This window comes from Delphinus delphis, chromosome 5 (assembly GCF_949987515.2).
Source record: "Delphinus delphis chromosome 5, mDelDel1.2, whole genome shotgun sequence".
In the NCBI taxonomy this organism is placed as follows: domain Eukaryota; kingdom Metazoa; phylum Chordata; class Mammalia; order Artiodactyla; family Delphinidae; genus Delphinus; species Delphinus delphis.
This window is the reverse complement of record NC_082687.1, coordinates 22,863,005-22,888,453: the sequence shown is the minus strand read 5'-3', so window position 1 is coordinate 22,888,453 and position 25,449 is coordinate 22,863,005. Positions and strand designations below refer to the sequence as shown.

The 25,449-nt window shown below is 39.3% G+C and overlaps 1 protein-coding gene across 4 annotated transcripts in view; it reads left to right on the top strand.

Moving 5' to 3' along the window:
* Positions 1–25,449, top strand: part of INPP4B (inositol polyphosphate-4-phosphatase type II B) — a 487,644-nt gene that overhangs the window by 144,058 nt on the left and 318,137 nt on the right. For all 4 annotated transcript variants that reach the window (XM_060012086.1, XM_060012084.1, XM_060012085.1 and 1 more), the window contains 2 exons: positions 20,305–20,423; positions 22,535–22,651. In XM_060012086.1, coding sequence (XP_059868069.1) covers positions 20,305–20,423; positions 22,535–22,651 — 236 coding nt within the window. The remainder of the gene's footprint in view (positions 1–20,304; positions 20,424–22,534; positions 22,652–25,449) is intronic.

Here is a 25,449-nt window from a genome sequence, read left to right as displayed (position 1 = left end):
TCGTGAAAATTATATCAGATAACAATCAATAATAAGCAATGCAGAAATATATCGCAGTTATCTCTGTAAAGTGGTCATACATTTTCAGAGAGTTATCTCTCTTGATTTCTGTTTTCCCATCTCATTTCTTGACTTTCTTTTCCTAATGCTTCAAAGTCAGGATAGATAAAGGGGAAGTTTAAGCCACTGTATTTCATCCCCAGCTCAGAGTCAATCAGCACATGTTGTTTAATTTTTATAGTGAAACATAGATTCTTAAGATGGAAAACTATTCCGTCATTAAAAAATCATCTTTCAAAAGGATATTTCATCAAACAGGGGAATATAAGAGTTGTCAAAGCAGGATAACAAACTGCTTGTACAGCATAACCCTTACTTAACTGTGTTAACAGTATTTGTGTACAAAAGAACAAGATTGGAAGACTAGGCATGAGTGTCTTTAACCATGGTTCTCACAACTTGGTACAGTTTTTATTTCTTTTGTTATATTTTGTTATATCTTTTAAAATATCTTCAATGTGCCCATATAAATGTCATGATCAAGTGGTGTTTGTTTGTTTAAATAAATACCTAGAAAAGCTGAACAAGAAAGGGGGCATATTTGAAGGAGTAAAATTTTGCTCTTTGCCTTCAGTTAACTCATAGTATAAGTAGAGAGATCAAACTAAGACTCCTGAAGTGGTTAAAAAGATCCTTAAACGCTAAGCTATTTTTCAGGGTCTCTAAGAATATGAGAGATGGTGTAAAGGATCAAACTAGTATGAGGAGGAGTGGTCAGGAAAGGCTTTCCAAGGAAGACTAACTAAAGCGAGTTTTTGAAGGAGGAAAGCAACATTAGAACAGGTAGAGGAAAGGAGGAATCACATTTTAGACCAGGAGAGCAGCAGAAGCAGACGCTTGGTGCTTGGAACAAGATAAATACTCCAAATTCAGAAAACACAGACACAGAAAGGCGTGCAATAAATACTTATTTTTATTACACCAAGTTATGTATAAGAAGCCAGCCATCTTGTCTTCCTAGAAGAGGAAATAAAAACTGTGCTCTTCAATAGGAGTCTTGATTCATCTACTTCCTGGTCCTTTGGAATCGTGGTATATACTGAAAAATCAGTAATTCCAAGTGCTTTATAGGAAATTACTTCACATTCACTCTGTAAGCCATGTCAGTTCTGCCATACATAATGTGACTAAATAAACAAATTGAAGTACACCCTTGTAGAAACTGTTTTCTCTATGGAAATAGAGACTTTAAAAAGTCTGTGGGCATGCAACCCACTATATACCTGTACCAGGTAAATGATGTGTACCAGCCTAGAATTCAGTGATTAAAATTCAGTTCTATCGCAACATTACGTTATGGTATAATGGCAAGACGTCCTTGGGTAGGTTACTTCAAATATTAGAGTGACTTTCAGTAAGCACAAGAAGAATGCTGATTCTAAATGCTTTGTTCTTTGTTCTGTTGGAGCATATATGTGACTTTGTGTACTGATTTTAGATTTTATATATACAGCCACAATATTTCTAGTAACCCAGCTAGGAAAAAAAAAGTCATGTAAATCATGTGATCAGTTTTCTGTTTAGAATTTGAAAATGTGTATAAAGTACGCCCAAACGGACAAGCTGCACAAAAACTGTCTCATCTCTTTATAGACACTGCTTTTATAGAATGCTAAGGCCTTCATTAACCTGCCTGTCACATCCATTCATACTTTATGAATTGCTATAAATCAGCCATTGTTTTATATGTTTCTGGAAAAGAAAACAAAATCTGAGGAGGCTAAACTTGCCAGTTTTCTCCTGTGTTCACACTTCTACTCTCCTGCTGATCTGTTTTCATAAGTGATCATAAAGCTCTGACTTTTTTAAAGCTCCAATGGGAGAATGGAAGATTTTATTATATCTTCTTTAGTATTTTTACCCTCTACGTGGTATCATAGGCAAACTTAAGGGAATACTGAGCACAGCGGTATATTTTTGTATTTAACCTATTGATAAAAGTACTGTATGAAATACTTCATCATATAAGCTGCAAGATGATTTTCAAGCAACCAGAGAAACAACTGCTAAGAATGTGCTTGCTCTATGTTTTTGCTCATTATACGCTGATTGCCATTTTCTTTATTCTTACAGTGTAAAGTACTGGGAAATCACAGTAATAGCTACCATTTTTTGAGCATCTACTATGTGCTTATCTCTTTACAAACAGGATGCCATGTTTTCCTTACCACAATTCTACAGGATAATATTAAAGGAGCTAACATTTACTGAGTGCTTGTTTGTTCACCAGACGTTCTAAATAATTTACATAAACTAATTACTTTAATTCTCAGAATTTCATTATGAGATAAATTCTCTATTATCATCTTTGTCTTATAGGAAAGGGTACTTAGACATAAACAAGTAAAGTTATGAACCTAAGATTTGAACCCAGGAATCTGAGTACAGAACAAACTCACCCATATTATCTTCAATGGAAAGATGAAAAAATCTAAGATTCCCAATGATCAACTTTCCAAAGATCTTATGGAAGTTGAGTGACAGAGTCAGCATCCAAGCTGAGTTTTGTCTGATCTGAACTCCTGCTTTTAACCATCAGGCTGTCCTCCCTCCTTCTTGATTCCTGCTTTTCAAGAATTTCCAGGACATGGTAGAGACAAACTATCAGACCAGGTAGATTGTGATAAGGGCAAAATAAAGACATAAGCCAAGAACTACGGAAGTACTGAGCAAGCAGTGATTAAATATAACTGTGGGGCTTCCTGGTGGCGCAGTGGTTGAGAGTCCGCCTGCCGATGCAGGGGACAAGGGTTTGTGCCTCGGTCTGGGAGGATCCCACATGCCGCGGAGCAGCTGGGCCCGTGAGCCATGGCCGCTGAGCCTGAGCGTCCAGAGCCTGTGCTCTGCAATGGGAGAGGCCACAACAGTGAGAGGCCCGCGTACCGCAAAAAAATAAAAAAAAAAAATAAAAAATATATAAATATAAATATATATATATAAAAAACGGTGGCATCAGAAAAAACATCTCAGAGGAAGTGGCATTTGGACCAGGTTTGGAAGGATGGGCAGGATTTCAGCTGGTTTAGAAGGAACACAAGAGACAATTCAGGCAAAGGGAGTAGCAAACTACATGAAAGAAAATCCTACAGCTCATTTCCTAAGGTGATGAATTTAATGCTCATTTACATTTTCCTCTTTATTACTTATAATCCCACTCTAAAAATAAATCAAGGCTCTAGAAATCTTCTTGCAGTATTTTACAGTTGTTGCACATACATGAGAAACTTGTTTTAAAATTCTAAATAAACACAAGTCTTTCAACATTATTCTAGTGCTTGCAGATTGTATTTGGGTATCAGGAAGAATTGAGTCTTACTGGCTTTGGTGCTAAGCTAGCAATAGATGAAACTCAGGGAAGGCTCAGGCCATGCTAAGCTAGACATGGCAGACTCTGTAGCCATGCTGTGTCCCTGACAATTGCCTACCTATGCAGAGCTTGCAGACACAAGAATCTGCCTGACGTGTCTTTCTTGGAGCTATCTCAATGTTGACAGCATCAGGTAACTAGCAATACTTTTGAAGAGATGTTTTTCAGAACAACAGTTTATCACTACGACCAAAATAATAGACAGTAGTTTTGCATTTCAGGCTCATCAGTCTACAATCTGAGTGAGGAGGCAATATAGCTAAGAGATGGGAGTGTGAAGACTACTCTAGAATTTTAACAATGCCTTTGTTACTACCTGGACAGGCAGCCTTGGAAAAATGACACAATGTCTCTGACTCCCTATTTTCTTCTCTGTAAAACAGGAAGGGGATCAGTATCTACCTTATATGGTTCTTGTTAGGATTAAACGAATTAATATACAGAAAACCTTTAAACTGGTATCTGACATATACCTAACGATTGGTTAGCCTTTGCTATTTTGGATTTAACCTTGGGTAAATCACTTTGTCATACTCACTGAGTACTGTTTTGAAAAGGGGTCTTGGCACTGAATTTTTGTGCATGATAATTGCTATCACTTATTGAACTCCTAAGTGCCAGGTATAGAGTCCTACTGGCTTTGGGGCTAAACTAGATGAAACTCAGAGAAGGCTCAGACCATGCTGAGTGGGACACAGCAAAATCTGTAGCTATGCTGTGCCCCTGACAATTGCCTCCCTATGCAGAGTTTGCAGACACAAGAATCTTCCCAATGTGTCTTTTCACATTTTATCTCTGATCTTAGAACAGACCAGCTAGGTGCTTCTCACTATACCTGTTTCACAGGTTAGTCACTTGCCCAAGGGCGTAAAGACGGGAGTGGAGAAATGTAGGTTTTGAATTCCAAAGGCCATGTTCCTTGTGGCTGATTATTAAAAGTACAGGATTGGAGGGAGGTAGACAATAAAAGGTTATCTAAGACCTGTGTCACGTTTTTGTACTGCTGAGATAGAGATTTAATTGAAGGAAGAGAAAGTGAACCAATTAGAGCTTCTTAACAGGTCTGTCGTGTGGGTAGTGTTTTCTGGCGACTCAAGATTTAATGTGTGCTCCCTCTGGAACGTAGCTGTTTTTATTGCTACTGGTCTAAATTCTAGCTTGGCATTCTTCAGGAGGTTGAGATACATGACATCAGTTAATAAGTGAAAAGTATATAAGAGAACAAACCTCTCTTTTTGCCTCACTTCCCCTTTGCTAGGAGTGTACCATTTAACTGAATTTCGTTGCAATAAATTATATCTATTCTTCTGTTCCCATTTCTTTCTGAATAATATACCACAGGAACATTTAGTTAAGGGAGGCCTAAATTGATTTTTCCACATGGGTTTAGCTAATTACTTGTTAAATTAGAGGTTTTTTTTTTTTAAATGTTCACACCTTGTTTATCTGTCTTTCATCAACGATCAACATGCCCCATCCAGTTTATTTCTCTTTGTGTGTGATTCACCTAATTACTTTCTTTCCTCCATTGTCTAATCACTGAGAGTGCTGGTCACTGGAACAGGCCTACCTTTGCAACATCTGTTGCTACTTGTGGGTAATTGAGGAATCAGGACTGCCTAGCAGCTTTCACTTTTCTTTCTTTCTTTTTTTTTTTTTTTTTTTTTTTTGCATTACACGGGCCTCTCACTGTTGTGGCCTCTCCCGTTGCGGAGCACAGGCTCCGGACGCGCAGGCTCAGCGGCCATGGCTCATGGGCCCAGACGCTCCGCGGCATGTGGGATCTTCCTGGACCGGGGCAAGAACCCGCGTCCCCTGCATCGGCAGGCGGACTTTCAACCCCTGCGCTACCAGGGAAGCCCTGCCTAGCAGCTTTGTTCATTAGGAAGCCACCGAGGTTATGAGGGAGCGAGGTCCCCTGATGCTGTTGTCTGTGTGGCTGAAATTTGTCAGTGGGGCTTCTTGTCAAGCAGATGGCATGCAAATGTATCTAAGGCTACCTGGGAACCAAGCCGCGGGGAAGAAACCTAGTAGAGTGGAACGTGGGATTAAAGAAAAGTCCCATCCCACGTCCACTGTACAGAGCAGTCTTTTCCCAAATGCTTCTTACTTGAGCTTTGACCTTTCACAGTTGGCAATGGTGGTGCTCTCCCCATTTTACAACAGCAGAAACTGACTGTCAGATGGGTTGAGTGACTTGCCCGTGCTCGTGTTTCTGGTATAGCAAAGCCCAAACCTGTTCAAGTGCTCTGCCCCTCACTCCTCCATTCCCTCTACTTGACCATGACAAGGACATGGCTCTTGGCTGTCATCTACAGGGGTAAGGTGGCAGAAGTCAGTCTGAACACAAGAGGTATTCCCAGGTCAAAACTTGTTCAAATTCAGAATATCAGTTTTATCCTAATACTCACGAAACTTAAACACCCTCTTGCTCTAAGCAGTTTCAAAGTCTATGGGCTTTAAAGAATATTTACGGGTCTTTGTCTCCAAAATTTGTAACTCTCGCCTTCACTTTTCTTGGTTTTTTTTTCTTTTTTTTTTTCTTGAAGTGTAATTGATTTACAATTTTGTGTTAGGTTCAGGTGTACAGCAAAGTGATTCAGTTTAATATATATATATGGAAAAGAATCTGAAAAATATATATATACTCTTTTTTCAGATTCTTTTGCATTATAGGTTATTACAAGATATTGAGTATAGTTCTCTGTGCTATACATTAGATCCTTGTTGGTTATCTATTTTATATATAGTGGTATGTATCTGTTAATCCCAAACTCCTAATTTATCCTTCCCCACTCCTTTCTGCTTTGGTAACCATACGTTTGTTCTCTATGTCTGTGAGTCTGTTTTTGTTTTGTAAATAAGTTTGTTTCTATCATTTTTTTAGATTCCCCATATAAGCAATATCATACGATACTTGTCTTTTTCTGTCTTACCACTTAGTATGATAATCTCCCTCCTCCCTTTTTCAACTGGCTAGTAAATATCTCCACTTGCTTGTCTAGGAGGTCTTTTTTTTTTAAGGATAGCAAACATTTATTGTATATTTATTATGTTCCAGGCTCTTAAATAAGTACCTTACCAATTTTATCTCATCTCATCCTCACAATAACTCTGATTAGGCACCATTATTATCTACATTTTGGAAACTGGATTATGGAGAGGCTGAGGAGTTGAGATTTGCATCCCACAGGCTCACTCTAGAGCCCATTCTCTTCGACACTGTGGCTTGTGCGACATCCGAGAATGAAAGAAGAAAAATGCACTTTTGGCTCTTTCAGACCCCAAAGGTTATTTTGCTGTGAAGGGGGAAGAAATATCCTGGACTTAAAAGTAAATCAAGGAAGATTCATGAGAAGGGAACACACCTTTAAGACCAAGGCTTTTAAGTGGAATTCTCCCTCATTTTTATATGTCTCGTTGTATCTTTAATTCTGTGTCTGAGAGGTAAACCCTCAGATCTTAGGATCAGGTCCTTGGAGCGCTCGCTTCATCTGGAATGTTGATCCTTGCTCTCCTCTCAACTCCACAGTGTCATTTGCTCAAGACACTTGACTTCCTAGGAGGGGTTTTAAACTCAAGGTAGTTAAAACCTGATTTCTTGTTTCCCATTTCCTGTCCCTCCCAAACATTTTATTTCCCCAATGATATACATCGCCTTAAAATACATCACCATCCCTTCTGTTATGCAAATCCTCAAACTCTTAACTCTTTCTTGATACTTCTTTTCCCCTCACCTCATGTCAAATCCATCTTCAGGTCCTATACTTTCTATGTACAAAGTGTATTCTGAATTTGATCACCTCTATCCGTTGCCACCGATATCGTTCAATTCTCAGCCGCTGTCGGCTCTCACCTGAGCCGGTTAAGGGAGTCCTCCTAGGTCTGCTTGCATCTGCCTCTTACCCCTTCACACCCCCTTCCTGATGGGAGAGCCAGAATAAATAATTTAAAAATATAATTGGGATTTCCTTACTTCCCTAGTTAAAATCCTTCCATGGCTTCCATTTCACTTAGAATAAAATCGACAGAGGTATACAAATATCATATGATATCACACGTGTGGAATCTGATATTTTTTAAATGATATAAATGAACTGATTTACAAAACAGAAACAGATTCATAGATTTTGAAAACACACTTATGGTTACCAAAGGGGGATGTAGGGGGAGGAATAAATTAGGAGCTTGGGATTAACATGCACACACTACTATATATAAAATAAGCAAGAACCTACTGTCTAGCACAGGGCACTCTACTCAACAGTCTATAATAACCTCTATGGGAAAAGAATCTGAAAAAGAATGAATATATATGTATGTATAACTGAATCACTGTGCTGTACACCTGAAACTAACACAACACTGTCAATCAACTAGACTCCAATAAAATTTGAAAAAGGAATAAAATTGAAATATCTTACCACACTCTACAAGGATCTTGGGCAGCAGGCCCTTCTCACCTTACCTGTGCCGATCTTCCAGCTCACTCTGCAGCCTTACTCTCAACCTCATTCGTCTTCTTTTTTGCTTCTCAAACAAGCCAAACATTTGGGTCTTGGCATTTGTTCTCCCCCCAACCCCGTCCCCGCCCCTCAGCTGGCCCCTTGGTAAGTTTTAGATCACAACTCAGGTGTCACCTCGTCAGAGAAGCTTTTCCTGATTCTTGCTTCTCCCAACACTCTCAATTTAATCATCCTGTTTAAAATGCTCACTAAATTATTACTTTTTTTAACTTTATGTCTTGCTAGACTGTAAGCTCCATAAAGTAGAGAACTTGCTTTCCTACTCACTGCTGTGAAACTGTCACCTCGAATCATGCTGGGCACATTTAGACATTCAGTACATACCCACGAACTGAATGCAGGCATGAATGCCATTGCTTTATGACTCACGTTTCTTCATAAAATAAATTTATAGGTTTAGAAATGCCCTTGAAATGTTTTGGAATTGTCGCTAACACAATTGTTTGTAAAAAGCAATTCATTTCAGTATTCTCAGTGAAGACAATCATTTAACTGTTGATATTTTGTTGTTAGCAAATTATATCAGGAAGGGCAGAGCCTGACTGCCCTTGGGGTTCATCTAGAGAGAACTGACAGGAAGAATCAGTCATGGGCCAAGCTGAACAAGTGGGTTCTGTAACTAGACTAGATCGCTGACAATTGCTTATCTGTGTAGAACTTTATGCCCCAAATTCTTCACAAAGTAACTTCCAGATTCCTGTACTATGATAGCATCAGGAAGCAAGCTATCTTCCTATAGAGATGCTGTTCAGAACATATATACACAAATAACAAGAAGCATAACGGAACTAAAATAGGAGAAATGGACTGAGGTCCAGAGATTTGAGCCTAGATTTCAGCCCACCACGTGTAACCCTGAGAGAAGGCAGTACAAGGGCAGTGTTTGAGAGCATGGGCTGGGCTGCCATCATGAGAGCATATGAATCCTCATCCTGCTACTGGCTACCTGTGTGGCTCTGAACAATTTCATCTTGACTGGGTTGTTTTGCAGCTTAAATAAGGTAGTGTACTTGAAGCACTAAGAATGATGCTAGGTGTAAAATGATTGCTTAATGATATTGTTCATTAATGATATTGTTCATTAATGATATGATAATGATGCTGTTCTGGGTTAATCCGTTACCCTCTCTGAAAATCTGATTCCTTGTCTGTAAGTTGTAGATAATAATTCTTATTTCACAGAGTGTTTGAGCTAATATACATGAAAGGGAGAAGTACATTATTAATACATCATTAGGAAATTAACAAATCTTTTTTCCCCACATATATTCACAAGCACTCAGTGAGAATAACTGTAATTATCATCCTCATTTCCTGAGGAGGATACCGAGATTCCATAACAAATCCAAAGTTACCTGGTCAGGACTGGAACCTACGACCCTGAGCCTTTGACTGTTTACTACACAGAGCAAGAAAGAACTGCCAGGGAGACCTTCAAACAGAAGGTGTCTCATATTCTTATCTTACCTAGTCTCCCACATGTCTTGGAATTGCTGCGAAGGTGGTTCTTCTCTAGTTTAGTTTGGGTAGTGTAAACAGCTGCTCCTTTGTTCTGAAACTTCCTGTGTAGCTAGGGCTCTGAAGCATTCTACATTCAGCTCACAGGTGCTCTGCTAAGCTTGAGGCTCTCCTTGGAGATCCCCAATATTCTGAGAAGTGTGCTCTTTGCTTCCTTCAAACTTGGTTTCTCTTAGAATCGCGCTCTCCCACTCTCAAGCTGCGCTATTTCCACATGGGGTTGAACTTGTGGATTTTGCTCTGAATAATTAGACCCCTTCTGCCCTCAAGCTAGTCCACAGTGGATTTCTCACCCACAGACTCACTGTCTTTCTCCTCTTGTGTCATGTCTCCTGGTTCACTAGTCATTTCTAGCTTTAGCTTATCTCTACCAACCTTGTTTTATTTCCTGTGAGTCAACTGTCTTATGATGGGAGAGTTGACACCCTTAAAGCTCCGTATTCAACGTGAATATTGAGGTTTTCTTTTGTCGACAAAAAACTCACACGTATGATTGACTCAAGGGACTCAGGAGAAATAGGGAGTGATAACTTGCCCCTCCACAAAGGATGTTCTAGATAGAGACAATGAAATGAGAGGCTAGTCATCCCTCCAGAGCCACCTATTCCTCTCATGCTTCCCTTCCCCTGCTTGTTTCCTAATCTATCCATGTATGGCTTTGATTTAATACTTTAAATCTACTTGTAAAATATTTGACAGTAGAGGGGTGGGAATTTCACAAAAGACTATTAATTCCACATATAACTACCAAGTCCAATACATTTATGGGAAAAAATAACTGAAATTTTAAAAATTACCTTAATTTAAATACCATCTTCTAAAACTTAGCCCTTGGATGCAATATATACAGTACAATTTTTCTGAAACATTTTGCTTCAGGAAAGCGTGTCTGAAAGTTGCCTCATGCAGGATTTGGTGAAACCCAGACCATGAGTCAGTGTTTTGTGTGTGAAATCATCCAGTTTAAACAACTGCCTTCCAGAGCGCTTCCTACTTCCTGCCCCTCAGGAGACTGTCAACCCCTGAAGGTCATGTTCTAAGGTCCCAGTTTCCTTTTTTTCTGCCTCAGACTCCCAAGTACCTTCTGGACATCGTTTTGTGTCCTCAGTTAGAGTTCATCAACTTTGAGCACACTTCTCTTAGCTATCCACACTTGGTGACTCAGGCTCTGACTTTCCTGCCACCACTCCTGTAATTAACTGTCTCCACCAGCCACGCTAGCCTCATCTTGTGGTTCAGAGGTAAATCAAGGAAGCATCCCCTCCCCACTAACCACGTGCCCGGCTGGATCCACTGATGGGCTCTATGCTTGTCCTGAACGGGAACCCTATTGGCTCCTATGTCAAACTGGCAGTTCTGGAAAAATATTGTCATCTTGGTCCCTGGTCGGGTATAAGATTTAAGGTTGTTGCCTGTGTTTCTTCCTCTTCTGCAACCCTAGTTCTAATACTACAGATTCCCATTCACTGACTCACAACATTTCTTTTAGTATTCAGAGGGACCAGCTTCCATTCTTTTTTTTTTTTAACTTTTAATATTTTATTTGTATTTCAGAGCTTAAATACACAGATAACTACTTAGCTTACTTTTGGATACATTTAGTGTTAGTTATCAATAATATACCTGAGGGGAAATTCCTGTGACTGAAGGATATTGAAAACAAGAGAGGGTAGGTGGGAAGGCAACACAGGAGACGCACATCTTGGAAGACCCTTTATTTAAGTGGTCATTGAAATTGTGTGAGAAGTTAGGTTACTGCTTTAATAAGAAATAGAGAAGAATGAAGGGTTGAGAACAGCTTCCATTCTTGGAATAACATTTTCATCCTTTCTTAAGCAGCATACATGTTCTTGCTCAAAAGAGGGGCAGAAAGCTCACGCACGTTCCTGAAGTGGAACGTGGATTTGGAGCATGCTCACAGAGAGCCAAGTCTGAACAAACTACTAGGCGATGATGCCAGGCCAGTTTGGGGTTTACATCATATAGCGTGGGAGGTCAAAACCGGGAGAGACACGAGCACAGGCTTGTTTTTATTTCAACTGCTTGAGAATGGAGTCTCAGCCATCTAGGTAGTGTTCATGAAAACAGGACAAAACAGAATTTTCTGAGGATTGAAATGAGAGAAGCTGGGGGGAGCAGGGGACGGGCTGGAGAATGGGAGTCTTCTGATACAGACAACAGTGTTTTGAACCAAATTTGCTCTTTTCATATGCAAATATGCTGTCTTCTGTACAGCTGGCATCTTTGCTGCTTCAGAGCACGATCAAAGAGCATTCCCCGAGAGCACCATTGTTCCAGGCAGAGGCTCCACTTCTCTCTCTCTATAGATTGTTCAGTGATACTTATATTGAGAGCCAGTACTGAGTGGTTAGTTTATTTTAGTGTAAGGTTCCCAACTGTAGAAGTGAATTTCATCTTCTTGGCTATTTGTTGTTAAGGCCAACATTTTTTTTTTTTTAAAACACACACAGATACACATAAAATATGGTGGCATATTTTTATGTTGTTTTGTTATGGGGGAAAAAAGTAACACATTTTATTTCCGGACCTATTTCTCAACAATCTGAATCTGGCTTTTTACATCAAGGAAATTAGTTTAATTTAGAAGTGAGTCAGTTGTAACAAAATTTAGCAGTGGTGCTCAAATCTCAGTGTAGCAAGAATTCTGAAGCAATATTTCTATAACACTATCTCTTCAATTCCCTCATGCAAATTATTACGTATATTCCTCAATAACTCTGTCATCTGCTTTCTCCCTATGGCATTAGTCTCATCCTTTCCTCAAGGTTTATTTGGATTCTATTTTCAGAGTGTTGAGAGTCTTAAAATTCTCCTTACAAAGCTAAATCACCAATGAACGTGCAGCGGACCAGACGGAACAGAATGATGTTAGTGACAAAAAAATTAACTGGGCTACTGAGCTATTGGTAATAAATAAATAAATAGTCTTCGTGATCTACAAATCTGATTAGTCAAAAATATGGATATGGAACTAATGAAATGATGAGGCGGCACCAGGCACGTTATTGTTCTGAATTTGAGCTAACACAAGCAAAGTTTAAGCCTAATGCCACCTGCTGCATAATAAGTATGCCATAAATTGTGCTTCCTACCCCTCACCCCCATCTTCTCTGCATGCTTCCTTTATTATCTTAATTGAGAATAACCTTAAAATTTGCCTTATATTAGCTTTTGTTTTTCTTTTTTCTTCTTTGGTTGCACCGCATAGCTTGCGGGATCTTAGTTCCCCGACCAGGGTTCAAACCCATGCCATGTGCACTGGAACTGCAGAGTCCTAACCACTGGACTGCCAGGGAATTCCCTATATTAGCATTTTATTGTTGTAGTAAAGGGGCAAAAATCCTAGGATTCTTTCAGTATATCTAAGGAATTCCTTCATTAGGATGGCTTTATTTATTCATTTATTTATTTATTTAGTCGTGTGTGTGTGTGTGTGTGTGTGTGTGTGTGTGTGTGTGTGTATTGATTCCCTGGATTGATTTCTTATCTTTCAACCTTAAACACTGAGTTGCTTTTTGCCCTCTAACTTTCTAGAAACCTAAAATTAATACTGTTTGTTCAAGTTATATGGGTATACTTATCCTCCTTGAAAAGATTCCAGTTTTGTATTTAGAACATTAATATTTTGAACTCAGTGTCTTAAAAGACAAAAGAAAACAAAACAAACAAAAAAATGAAAGAAAAAAAAGAAAAAGAAGTCCAAATTTTCGAATCACATTTTTCACACCAACTCTTCTATCTACAGTTCTTTAATTTTCCCAAGAAATATTGCTTATGTTGGCAGCTATGCGTGGTTCACATACTCTTTAGGGAAATGTGTGTAAATTAAAATTTCCCACACAACAGTTAAGGGGAAAATAGCACATTTTTGTTTTACTTCTATGAAGACTGAAAAAATGGTTACTTAACTGGATGGAGAAGCTGTAGTTTGTTAAGAGAGATGTATTCCTGACCCCAGTAGTCCCAAGTCTTATAAATAAATATACAAGTGATGATTTTGATAACCTCATCTTTCTGAGTGATGAGATAAACATGTTAGTGAGGACATTTGAAATAGGAGAGAGCACATAGCAAAGACATTTGAGAAAGCGGAAGAGAACACAAATGAGAATAGTAATACCAAATGAGAAAATGACAGAAAGTAGGCTCTATCAGTTGAAGGTAAGCTAAAATGAACAGAGAGGGCAAGATGTGATGCTAAGCTCAATGAATCAGAGACTCAGAGATTCTACAGAGAATACAGAATGAACATGGAAGAATATTATTAATGGGCATCAATCAGCTCAACATGATATAGAGCCACATTTTTCTAAGAAGTAGCCTTAAGAACATATTCAAAAGTGAATAGCGTGTTCCTGATTACTTATGAAATGCTCCTTGTGTGGATATTAGTATGAGTCCAGGACACTATACACTCTGCCACTTTACTGTAGAAAATGGAATTATCATGGAACGTGGTGCCCTGGGAACGAGGCAGTGTTGTCTTCTGAATCCACTCAGTAGATCTGAATTGTAGAGGTTCACATCCTAGGCTTCAGAAAATTGCTGTCTTAGAATTCCTGAGAGGAAGGAAGAATGAAGAACAGAAAGGCGGAAGAAACTAAAGGTGGGAAAGCGTATTGTACTGGCAATTAGCGGGGCTATTAGGCTTTTAAAATGTAACAAATATTTACATTGTATTTACATTTGTATTTATATATCTCTTAATGTATGATGTCAATTCATTTAGTCTAGATGTACTCACTGATCTAGAATGGTAGCTGTGAAACCATGCAAAGGAATCCAGTAATTTATTGGACTGGGAACTTAACCCAAGTGGGCCTATCAGTTGATAAGCGGCATCTACTTTTCTGGAGTACAAGGAGCAAGGATATATATGTCACATTTTTGAGAAACCTAACCAAACATTAAGAATTCGAGAAGTAAATAGAAAGCTGCATTCTAGGCAGCAAGAGGCTTACCCACAGCCTTAGGGAAATGGCTGATTCTCTTAGGGATGGTATAATAAGAACAGTGCTATTGGGGGAGCCTGGAGCTAGACGGTTATTTCCCTAAATCCCTGTTTGGATAAGGCCACTTTCCTGTTCAAGATGCCCCCTATTCTCTGTGCCCTGGCCCTTTTTGCCCTTGAGGGGCATGGATTTACCTCTTCTGCTTTCCCTATGAAGAGTCTGGGGTGGGGGAAGAAGGGGGAAAGAAATGAACTTTCATCAGGGGAGGTTTGTTGCCATCAGGCTATATTGGGTTTGAGTTATAACATTTTTTTTTTTTAATTTCAAGAAAAAGAAGCTTTATAATCATTCACAGCCTTCTTTTTGATGAGAGAACGTACAGAACAGAGGAGCGAGTCTTCCCATTACCCCTTGGGACATCTCAGTTGTTAAGACAATGACTCTTTGTGGACCAACTTTCTCTAAGGATTTTTTCTTTATTTTTTTGGCCATGTGGCATGCGGGATCTTAGTTCCCCAACCAGGGATCGAACCCTTGCCCCCTGCAGTGGAAGTGCAGAGTCCTAACCACTGGACCACCAGGGAAGTCCCTCTCTAAGTAAAGGAACACTAACCTCCCAGATAAATCTCTGCCTAGAGGGTGAGTTTACATGTAGTACGTCTGAGGACAGACAGAAAATAAATAAATCTTTCTGCTATTTTTGGCTTCTCATTTGGAAGTGCCTAGTCAGAGGTGAAATTAGCAAGTATGAATGTGTACATTTGGTTTCACAGAAAGCAATACATTAATGATAACTATGATTTCTGAAATTCACAAATAATCCAGTAAGGGGTTTAAAATTTTTTTGTATTGAAAACAAGAAGGTACCAAGAAATCACAGGCATATATTTAATAAAATACTTTTATTAAAAAAGAATAAGGTTACATAAAATCAGGACCAACCTGGGATATCTTGAGCATTTAATTACTATAAGAATATTGAATAGATAAAATCCATTTTTGTGCCAATGTATAATTATATTCATATCAATCTTAATATATAATAAAAGGACCTATTATGTGCCTAGCATTCAACACATATTACTTCATATAATCTTTATAGCAAATCTATGAAATCTGTCCTTTGACTTCCACTTTACAGATAAGACAATAGAGACTGAAAGAGATAAGAGTAATGTATCCAAAGTCACATAATTCCTTAGGCTAGATCCTGGTTTCAAATATAATTTTATCCCGAGTTGAAAAACAAACATTTCTTTTTTCTCTGTTTGCTCTCCTGTGTGGTTTCTCCTTTAAGCCTAACTTTCCTCTGGCTAATTTAAGAGCAGAATTGTAGAGATATGGGAATTCATGTCAGAGTCTCCCTCCACCCGCCCCCGCTTGTGGCCGTTGCTTTTTCTAGAGGATTGAGGATAAACTTTGTTCGATGCTACTAACACTGAATGGCAAGAAGAGAGATGAGATAGAGTGGGGCAAGGAAAATGACCTGACTTCACAGAAGAAAGAGTTCTTAAGGGGAAAGAGACAGTTGCTTGGAGTCAGCCTTGAACTCACACTACACCAGTGGCTCGGGCCACTGCCCCCGTGAAAGCCTGTGGCAGGCACCTCTGCTTATTTGAACACTCCATAGCCAGGGCAGGTCTTAGAATAACTAGGATTTGGCCGGTGCTGCTGAATGCAAAGCCACCTGAACTGACAGTTGTGTTCAAATTGATAATTGCTGGGGCTGAGCTCTCCGGTAGAAGAGTCTGGAGACATTTTTAGGCTTCCAGCCACTGTTGGCTAGAAGGATGGAACGGCTGTATGCACTCAAAAGACTTGACGTGCTTTAGAAATGATGGCTGAATGAAACGAAAACAGATCTTTTATAAAAATGGTACTTTGGGGCGGGCAGAATATTAATTCAACAAGAACCCAGAAACCCCCACCCTTTAGCTTCCGGATTCTCAGATATTAGAGGAATGATAGGAGCAACAGATGATCTGCACTTCTCCCTAAGACTCCAAGTAGTAGCTTTAAGCATCTAGGTCGGAGGTTGGCATCTTCTGGTCCTTAGGCCAAATTTCGTCACAGATATATCAGTTTAACTCATACAATGACTGGGATTTCAAGCTTTGGACAAATCCTCAAATCAAGCCACGTGGGCTTTTATTTCTTCAGGCCATGAATTTGAATGGAGGGCCCCTCTTTTGGTACAGCATAGGTTTCCAGTTTGCTCAGTGCCTAGCCCTCTCCTGAGATATTGAAGCTCTGTTTGTTTTTATCATTACACTTCTATTGAGGATTCCCTTCCAGCAGAGAGCTGTCTGGATCCTGTACAAATCTCAGCTGGGAATGCCTGCGAGCATCTCGTTCACCAGCACTGACGATGGAAAGTGAATTTTCATGTGGCCAGTTACTATAGCAAAGGTGACAGGAAAAACAGTCACTCGTAGCTCTTTTGTTTTTTTCTAAAGAAAAGTTTCAAATTGTAGTTTTTTAAAAAAATTATTCATTACTTTTACATTGTGATTTTTCCCCTTTTTATTAAAAAATAAACAATTCAGTGGACACAAGCATATTTGAATCCCAACCTATCAACATCTTGTATATATTTAAACTCTCTTGGGCTCTGAGAATGCTTTTAAACAGCTCAGTCCAAAACAAAGCCAATAAAAAGGCAGAAATAAAAGTAAAAAATCTACTGGTGAGTGAATGATGGCAGAGAGGTATTTACTTGTTACGACCCATTTGATTCAAGAATTCTCGAATAAAACGAAACAACCAAAGCAAAACCCTGAAGTATTCTTTTAGTCCTGTGAGTTGAAGACCGTTTATGCAGGTCACTCCCTCATAGAGTAGAATTTTGTGTGGGTAATGGGTAGTGCTAAGTATGGCTGGAAAATTGATATGACATTTTTTTTTTGATTTCTGAAAACAGACTTTTCAGGCTTCTTTAGTGGTTACTAAAAAGTTCCTATGCAGGTTATACTTTATAGTGACCCAGTCTCTGTGAAGCAATTCAATCACTCATCATTTATCACCCCTCCAGTGGGACAGTGTCAGTATGTATAGATCCATAGTGTGTATGGGTTTCAGTTTACTAAATGCAATGAGTCAGGTACTGGTTTGATATTTACAAAGAAATATTGGACCTAATGATAGTTTTTAAGGAGCTGTCTGAATATGGCTGAACCAATAAAAACCATTGTACAAAAGAATAAAACACTAACTATTAGTAAATGTAGGTATTGATATTGGTAAATATTAGTAAGCTTTATTTTGCATAGAAAAGTCCATTCATAAAAAGGGACCTAATTTCTTCCTTGCCTCCATCCTGAGAAATAGACAGATGAGGAAACTGAGCAGCTAAGAGTTTGTGACTTAAAGGCACATACGTAGAAAATGAGGAACCTGGGACTATAGCTCAGGAAGTCTGGCTGATGTCAGAGTCTTTTCCTAACATCTTGCCACATAGAAGTAGGGAACATTAAAATCTCTGGGCTTTCAGGAAGGAAAAGATATGGACAGCCAAGATGTGACCTTAGTTGTTGTTGTTGTTTTCTAGGCCATATTTTAGATCTAAAATATAAAGAAATGCAAAGTGCCATTACAGTTGTTTTTACTTCATCAGTATTGGGGGAATCTGCAAATTGGGTCGGACTGAACATTTGAGTTTAATGGAGATTATCTCTGTTTTTATTAGGAGTGAGTCTGAGAGGTTCGCTGATAAAATGGAGAACACCTCACTTCTGAGAACTAACCACAGCACACAATCAAGGCTGATAAGAAATAAGACAAGAATTAACTTACTTTGAGCAAACGTGTCATAAGCTCATAAGGTAGAGATGAAGCTACCAGCAGAAAGTGGACAAAATGCATGTGTGGGAAACAAATTGACTCCAGCTTCAAAATCTAAGGAGAGATATATGTCAGTATCAGTAAATGGAGAGAGAGCTGTACACTACGAGCAGAAAGCCCAGAGAATGAGTGATAAAATTAAACATTCGTTAGGCAAGTGGAGGAAACGATCAAAACAACCACCAAAGGACAGTCAGGTCTAAATCTGTTTTTTTTTTTTCTTTCCGGTGATATGTTGACATTATTGAAACCTTGCGTCAGTATTTTCTAAAACTAGATCTCTTGGGTTAGACAGTAAAGAATTATGGCAGTTGGTCTTCCAAAGAGAGGTGCCACTGTCTGAGAGAGGAATTCATATGCTAAGAAAAGAGATGGAACTGCTGGGGTGTGATGTAAGAAAACTACCAGAGAGTTCTAGTAATGTACATGTGAGCACTTACTCTTTCAAAGCCTCTAGTTCTTAGTATGTAAAAATGAAATAATAGTTCAAAGCACTATTTTGAGAAATAAAGAGATAATTGGCAAAAGGCCTCAAAAATAATGATGGCTAAATAAACTGTTGCCATTAATTTGTTCCAAGCATGCTTTCCTAAGCTTTCCCGTACGGTTAGAGGCATATGGTTTAAATAAGGAAAATTATAACAAAATACCGTACAGGAGTAAAAGGATCTCAAAGTCTGTCAAGAAGAAATTAAGAAGTTGAAAAATTTGCCCAGAATTGCTTAGCTAGTAGAACTGGCCGAAAACCAGGCCAGTTTCATTCCAAAGCTCCTGCTTTTTCCTCTGTCCCACTCTGCTTCTATAAATGAGCTGATCTGTAAGCAAAGGAAAGGTGAGCATTACATTCATAATTTGCTTTGCTTTCAAGTTTCAGGTTTAAACCGTAGTACCTCTGTCCTAGTAGGTGTACACTGTTGCAGAGCCAGAATGTAGCTTAAATACTTGGGTCCTTCCCTCTCTTTCTGCACTGGTCAGAGGCGTGAGATGTATATGGTATAGAGCCCAGCATACTCTCACCATGAATCCATGACCCGCGGCTACTGCTAGTCCCTGGTCCCAACTCCAGCCTGACCCTAGCCCCCAGCTCAGCCTAATTTGAACCTCTTCCCTGTCGTGAGGACACTTTGCATGATACTTCGGGATCCAAATGCAGGTAGTAAAATTACTATTTCAAAGCCAGGTGGGGAAACACCTGAGCAGATATTGGACTTGCTGAAAAGGAATTTTTTTTGGACTTTTCTTCCCCCAATTGTGCAATTGTGAGAATGATATGTGGGAGGAGAAAATATTCAAGTAAATATGGTATGGTGGAGAGCGTCTGTAATATGAGCCTGGTGTCTCAAGGGATAGGTCTTACTTTTGTGGCCCCTGGGCAAGAATTAAGCCATCATTTTTTTTCCACGTTTCTGCCTCCCAGACTTGGCTGGAATCCTGGACAGAGGAGGCTTTTAACCCCTCCACCTCCTCCTCTGCTCCTTGCCCGGGGCTTGTGTGTTGCTGTGATAGGGTAGCCTCCCTTCCCCGCGTCTGTCCCTATGTAGGACTGTAGGAGGCCAGCTCTAGTGAATAGATAAGTAAGGACCAAGTGTGCCTTCCAACATTTGAACTAATCCTGCCAGTGTCAATAAGGAGAAGCGTAAAGTTCCCCGGATGTGGCCCAAGTCAGTTTATGTAGTCTAGGAGTGTGAATTAAAGCCCGGGGTTTAATGACTAATTAAAGTCGCTCAAAGCCCCTGAGCTGTGTGTGCACGGTCACACATGAGAGCTGGGATCCGAGGGCAGTGGAGACTCGCATGAGCTGCACATGTGGCCAGTGGAAATGAATTCTCAATTCCGCTCCGCAGCACGTGACTTCCTATTTCTGTAAGGTACTTCCAAGGGACTTCCTCTGTAAAATCAGCCAGAGTCCCAGAAGGTTTCATTCAGCGCCGGCGCTGAGTTTCCTTCCAACCCGGGACAAAAGTTTTCCCTGAGATACGATGTTAGTTTCTCTTCTTTCTCTTTTCTTTGCCATTGCCAGCATGCAAGGATCTTGTGGCTCCCGTGCGTGATAGGAAGCTGAATACACTGGTGCAGATCTCAGTAATCCACCCAGCGGAGCAGGGTCTGACAAGATACTCCAGCACGGAAATTGTGGAGGTGAGCGTGCTGTGTGCCTGATTTACTCTCGCTCTCTCTCAGTCTCTCTGGATTTGAGCAAGCAGCTGAAATACTTTAGATTTTGGCCTGCAGCTGTGCTAGGTTGCAGTCCTCCTTCATTTAGGAAAGCATACCTGAGGTTACTAAGCATGCATTTGTAACTTACCAGAATAAACAAATGGGGAAAGAACTTGCCTTTTTTATAAAAGACCTATTTTTCTTTAGTAAGTAGAAGGAAAATCCCCACTCTGGATCTTTGAATAGAGTACTAAATAGGGGGAAAATATATATATATATATAAATATATATATATATATATATATATATATAAATTTTAAATTAAATGGAATGAATATTTCTTTGAGGGGCAAAAAAGAAAGTTGTAAATTACCTAGAGGCGTTTTAAACCTAAGTGTTTTTGCCCTTTTCATTTTTTCCTGTATTCTTCAGATTGACTGTGGAAGCTTCATATTCTCTGCCTTTCGTGCATGTCAGAAGCTTCATATTCTCTGCCTTTCGTGCACGTCAGAAGCTTCATATTCTCTGCCTTTCGTGTGTGTCTTTTTAAAGTATGATGTTTTTCAAAGAAAGGTGGATAATTAATTTGAGACACTGTAATGTTTCTAGGCAAAAGGTGTAAATATTATTCATCCGTTGGGAGATTTCCTATTTACATTTATTGTTGCTAATATAACACTCACAATGTGTTGGGAGGAAACTTGTTATTGTGTTGGACCAGATTCAAAAGAGGAAGTGTTTCCCTTTTGATTATTTTGTTCTCATCACATATTTCACAGCCTTAGTGAATGAGAGATACTTACTCTCTGGGACTAAAGAAAATGTTTTCTACACTCCTTAAGCTTTGCTCTTCTTCGACTTGGGAGCCCTTTCTGTTTTGAACGAGGAGTTTCTCTGTAAGAGTCTAAGTTGCCTACCCCAGATCTGGCTTGCTTAGTGCCATTGGTGGAAAAAATGATTCAGACGAAACTCCATTCATTTCTCTAATGGGAATGACCCAGATCCTACACGTAGCCCTGACTCTGTCCTTGGGAAACTTTAGGTTCCAATGCTGGTATCATTTGTAGTTAATGCTGTGGTTGAATAAACAAAAATAGTCTTATTCATTCAAGGAAAACTAAAATTGGAAAATTGTTCATTTATATGAAAACTATTTTCAAGCATTATTTCAACTTGATTATTTTAAAAATATTGTCAAAGCTTAAAAGAAATTATTTATGTTGACACATTTATTTGAACATACATAGCTGTTGTTGACTGTTTCATTCACTGTGTGTTCCAGAGCATCTAACACTGTGCCAAACAAAAAGCAGTATTTGTTGAATAAAAGGAAGAATGAATGAATAAATGAATAACTTCAGCTTCCAGAAACTTCCATAAACAACTGGCTTACAGAACTCTAGCAAATATCTCCATGATATTCAGCACTATGCATATTTAAATATAGATATAAAATTTAATGTTGGATGTCAGCTCTCTAAAAATGAATCCTGAGGCATGGAAAAACCCTGTGCACTGCATCCTGAGCTAGTAATTTCATAGCCCCGAATGCATCATATTTAGTTTCTTTCATTAGTTTTCAAATCAGTCTGAGAAAAAAAATACAGCTGAACATCTAAAAACAAATGGACGCTATCAGAGCATGGCTTTCAATTGAATCATTACAGAAAGGACATAAAGGGACAGCCTAAGATTGCCAAATGGTTCTTGATAAGAAAAGAGCTTCATTTTAATTTGATCAGTCAATATCTCAGGGTATTTGCATAAATCACAGGTTATGTCCATTACATGTATTCTAAATGGACAGACAACTGACCCTAAAGAAGGGTGCTGCATATAATGAAAATAAATTGTTTTTCAAGATGCTTAGCAGCTCTGACAATGATGCAGGGCATTTACTATCAACAGCTCTATCAGTACTTTGGGGCCCTGGGCCGTGTCCCTGTGGCCATCATTTGGCAATTCAGATATCTCTTCTAATAGAACCACTTCCTAGAAAAGCAGACCCAGACACTTGCTGCTTTCTCATGTGTCACTGCGTGCTGCTGACTGCTGCCTTATTGAATCAAAGTTGTCTGCTTGTGCTGTTACAGGGAACAAGAGACCCACTGTTCTTGACTGGTGTCACATTCCCATCTGAGTATCCCATCTATGAGGAGACCAAAATAAAACTAACAGTCTATGATGTCAAGGATAAGTCTTATGACACTGTAAGTACTTGTACTTATTTCTTTCTTTGGGAAAAGCAGTAGGCTTTTCCAAACCACTGGGTTTTTGATGTAACTGGCATTTTTCGAAGAGGGGCTTTGTACTGTGTTTATGGTTGTCTTATGTTTATAGTTTGCTGGGATTTCTTTCAAGTTCATTTGGCTTAGTGCCATACTGGCAACTGGTTAGGAGCAGAAGCTTTCAGAACCGTTTTTCCTCTTTTTCAGGGAGGCTGGCTGGATGTCTTGGTTTCCATTTTTGTTGTTATGCTTTAGGAGTTGTTGAAGGAGTAGCACCGTGAGCAGAAAGCAAGTGGAAGAGATTAAATAATGTTTCAGAACTTTCCAGATATTGTCATTATTCTAAAATGGGATTGATAAAGTGTTCTGCTTTCACAATTTATTCTTTTATGTACTGAATAAGAGAAACTCCCTCTGTTCTTCTGATGTTGTCTGTGGGACCAAAGCAAACAGAGGAGGAAGTAATCGTCAGCATGAGGCAGAAGCTTTCATTGGCCTGGTTACAGGAAGGTCACGTCAAGTCCTGATGGCCTTTTGTCCTAGGCTGTTCCTACTGGGTCTGACTTTTCCTCCGCTTGAATCAGTGGGTTCAAGTGAGACCGTTAGGTACCCAGGCACTGCCTCTGGAGCCCACTCTGAAAATCCCTGGACAAGAGAGAATGTTATTGATAGGTGTTGAGAAGGGGATGGTTTAGCCCTCTTCTTTAAATCTCTCCCATCAGAATGAATTTTTGTTTGTTTTCAAGGCTGGGTGAGCTATGGGAGTATTGATGGTCCACAATGAAGTATAAGCCAGGAAACACTTTGAAGGCAGGTAGACCAGTAGGTTCTGGGAGAATTCTGCTTGAGGCTATGGGGTGCTGCCCGGCTTGGAGAGTCACACACACCTGCTTGAGGGGAAATGCACCTTTCAGCTCTGCCCTCACTAGGCATTTCTGTCTCGCTCATGAGTCTCTCTTTCCTTTTCATTCTTTACCCCGAAACATGTAACATAGGTAGATGGTGGATATATGTAACAGAGAAAAAAAATCTTCTGCATCGAAGGCATTTCTACTCAGCCCCAGAAAAGTTCATGTCTTCAAAACTGCAGAAGAAATGCCCAATGAAATGCACAGCACATATGTGGTATAGAAACAGGGATAGCGGTCAGGTAGAGCGGTTGAGAAGGCAGACTGGTTTCCGTTCCACTTTGTGACTCTGGGAGAATTGATCCTCATTTATATTTACCTGGTGGGGGCAAAGGGGGTGTTGTAAGGATTAAATAAGCTAATATATGAAACATATTTAGAAGACTTAACAGCTACAGATTCATAAGTGCAAGCTTATTATTGCGGTAGTTACTGTTTTGGCTACTGTCTTGTGGTCTCTCATAAATAGTAAAAATCAAATGAAAGAATATTAACCAAAGGCTTTTCCCATATTTACTTACTTTGTTTTTTCTTAAGTAGTCCTACACTTATTATTTCTGACTTCTTTGAAGAAAAGTGGAAGATAAAAATATATATATATGTTTTTAACATCTTTATTGGAGTATAATTGCTTTACTTCCTTGTGTCAATTTCTGCTGTATAACAAAGTGAATCAGCTATACGTATACGATACAAGAGGGAGTGGATATGGGGATATATGTATACGATAAAAATATTTTAAGAGACAAACATTGGGGTTAAAGCTCGCAACTAAAAAAATATATTAATATTTGCCAGGGAGTTTTGTTTTTACCCTTTCTATTCCTTTTCCTTGATTTTTGAGGTAACAAAGAAAAGGAGTAGACTGTGATTGGGATATCTGGACCAAAGACTATGCACAAAACTTACAGCATAACTTTTTTTTTTTTCTTTTGCCTTCTGCCAAGAAGAGAGGGAAATGGGGGAGAAAAAAGTCATAAAATTAGGAAAAAGGGAGATATGGTTCAAATGGATGGTGGGAGGAGGTGACACAACTATGCAGAGAAGTAATAAGCAGGGAAGTGATCAGGGTGACAGGGAAAGCAAAGCAGAAACTATGGGATTTTATGGTTTTTCCAAGCACATGGTCAAATTCAGTGCTCCCAAAGGTCCCAAGGTATAGACAGGATGGAGAATATGGAAGGGCCAGAGTTATAGAAGCACTGTGCTACAGAGATGAAAATGTTGAGCTCTTGGGTTGGTTAAGTCCTTAGAAATATCAGAGTTAGAAATATTAAATACCAAAGGTGTTTCTTTTCTTTTCTTTTTTTTTTTTTTTTTTTACGCGGGCCTCTCACTGCCGTGGCCTCTCCCGTTGCAGAGCACAGGCTCTAGACGCGCAGACTCAGTGGCCATGGCTCATGGGCCCAGCCGCTCTGCAGCATGTGGGATCTTCCCGGACCGGGGCACGAACCCACGTCTCCTGCATCGGCAGGCAGACTCTCAACCACTGTGCCACCAGGGAAGCCCCCCAAAGGTGTTTCTATCCCCTTCAATCTGCCTCATTTAAAATGTTATGTATGTTAATGCTCTAGGGATAGTTAGCTTACTCATTAATTATGCTTTTTATGGGCTTCTATTCTGAAAACTCATTAATTAGGGGCTTTTAAAGACGATCTTCCCTGATCCAGAGGTTTTAATCACATAAAAGTATTGAATAAACTGGAATCCCTGCTGTGAAAGAAGACTTGTGAAATTTGAACATACTTAAGAAATGCAACCAGCTTTCATTTACCAAGTGCTGTTAATTAAAGCATGACTTCTTCCTTAAAATAACTAACAGTTCTGGTGATGGAAGTGTAAATAGAGACACAGTTCATTAATATGCTAATA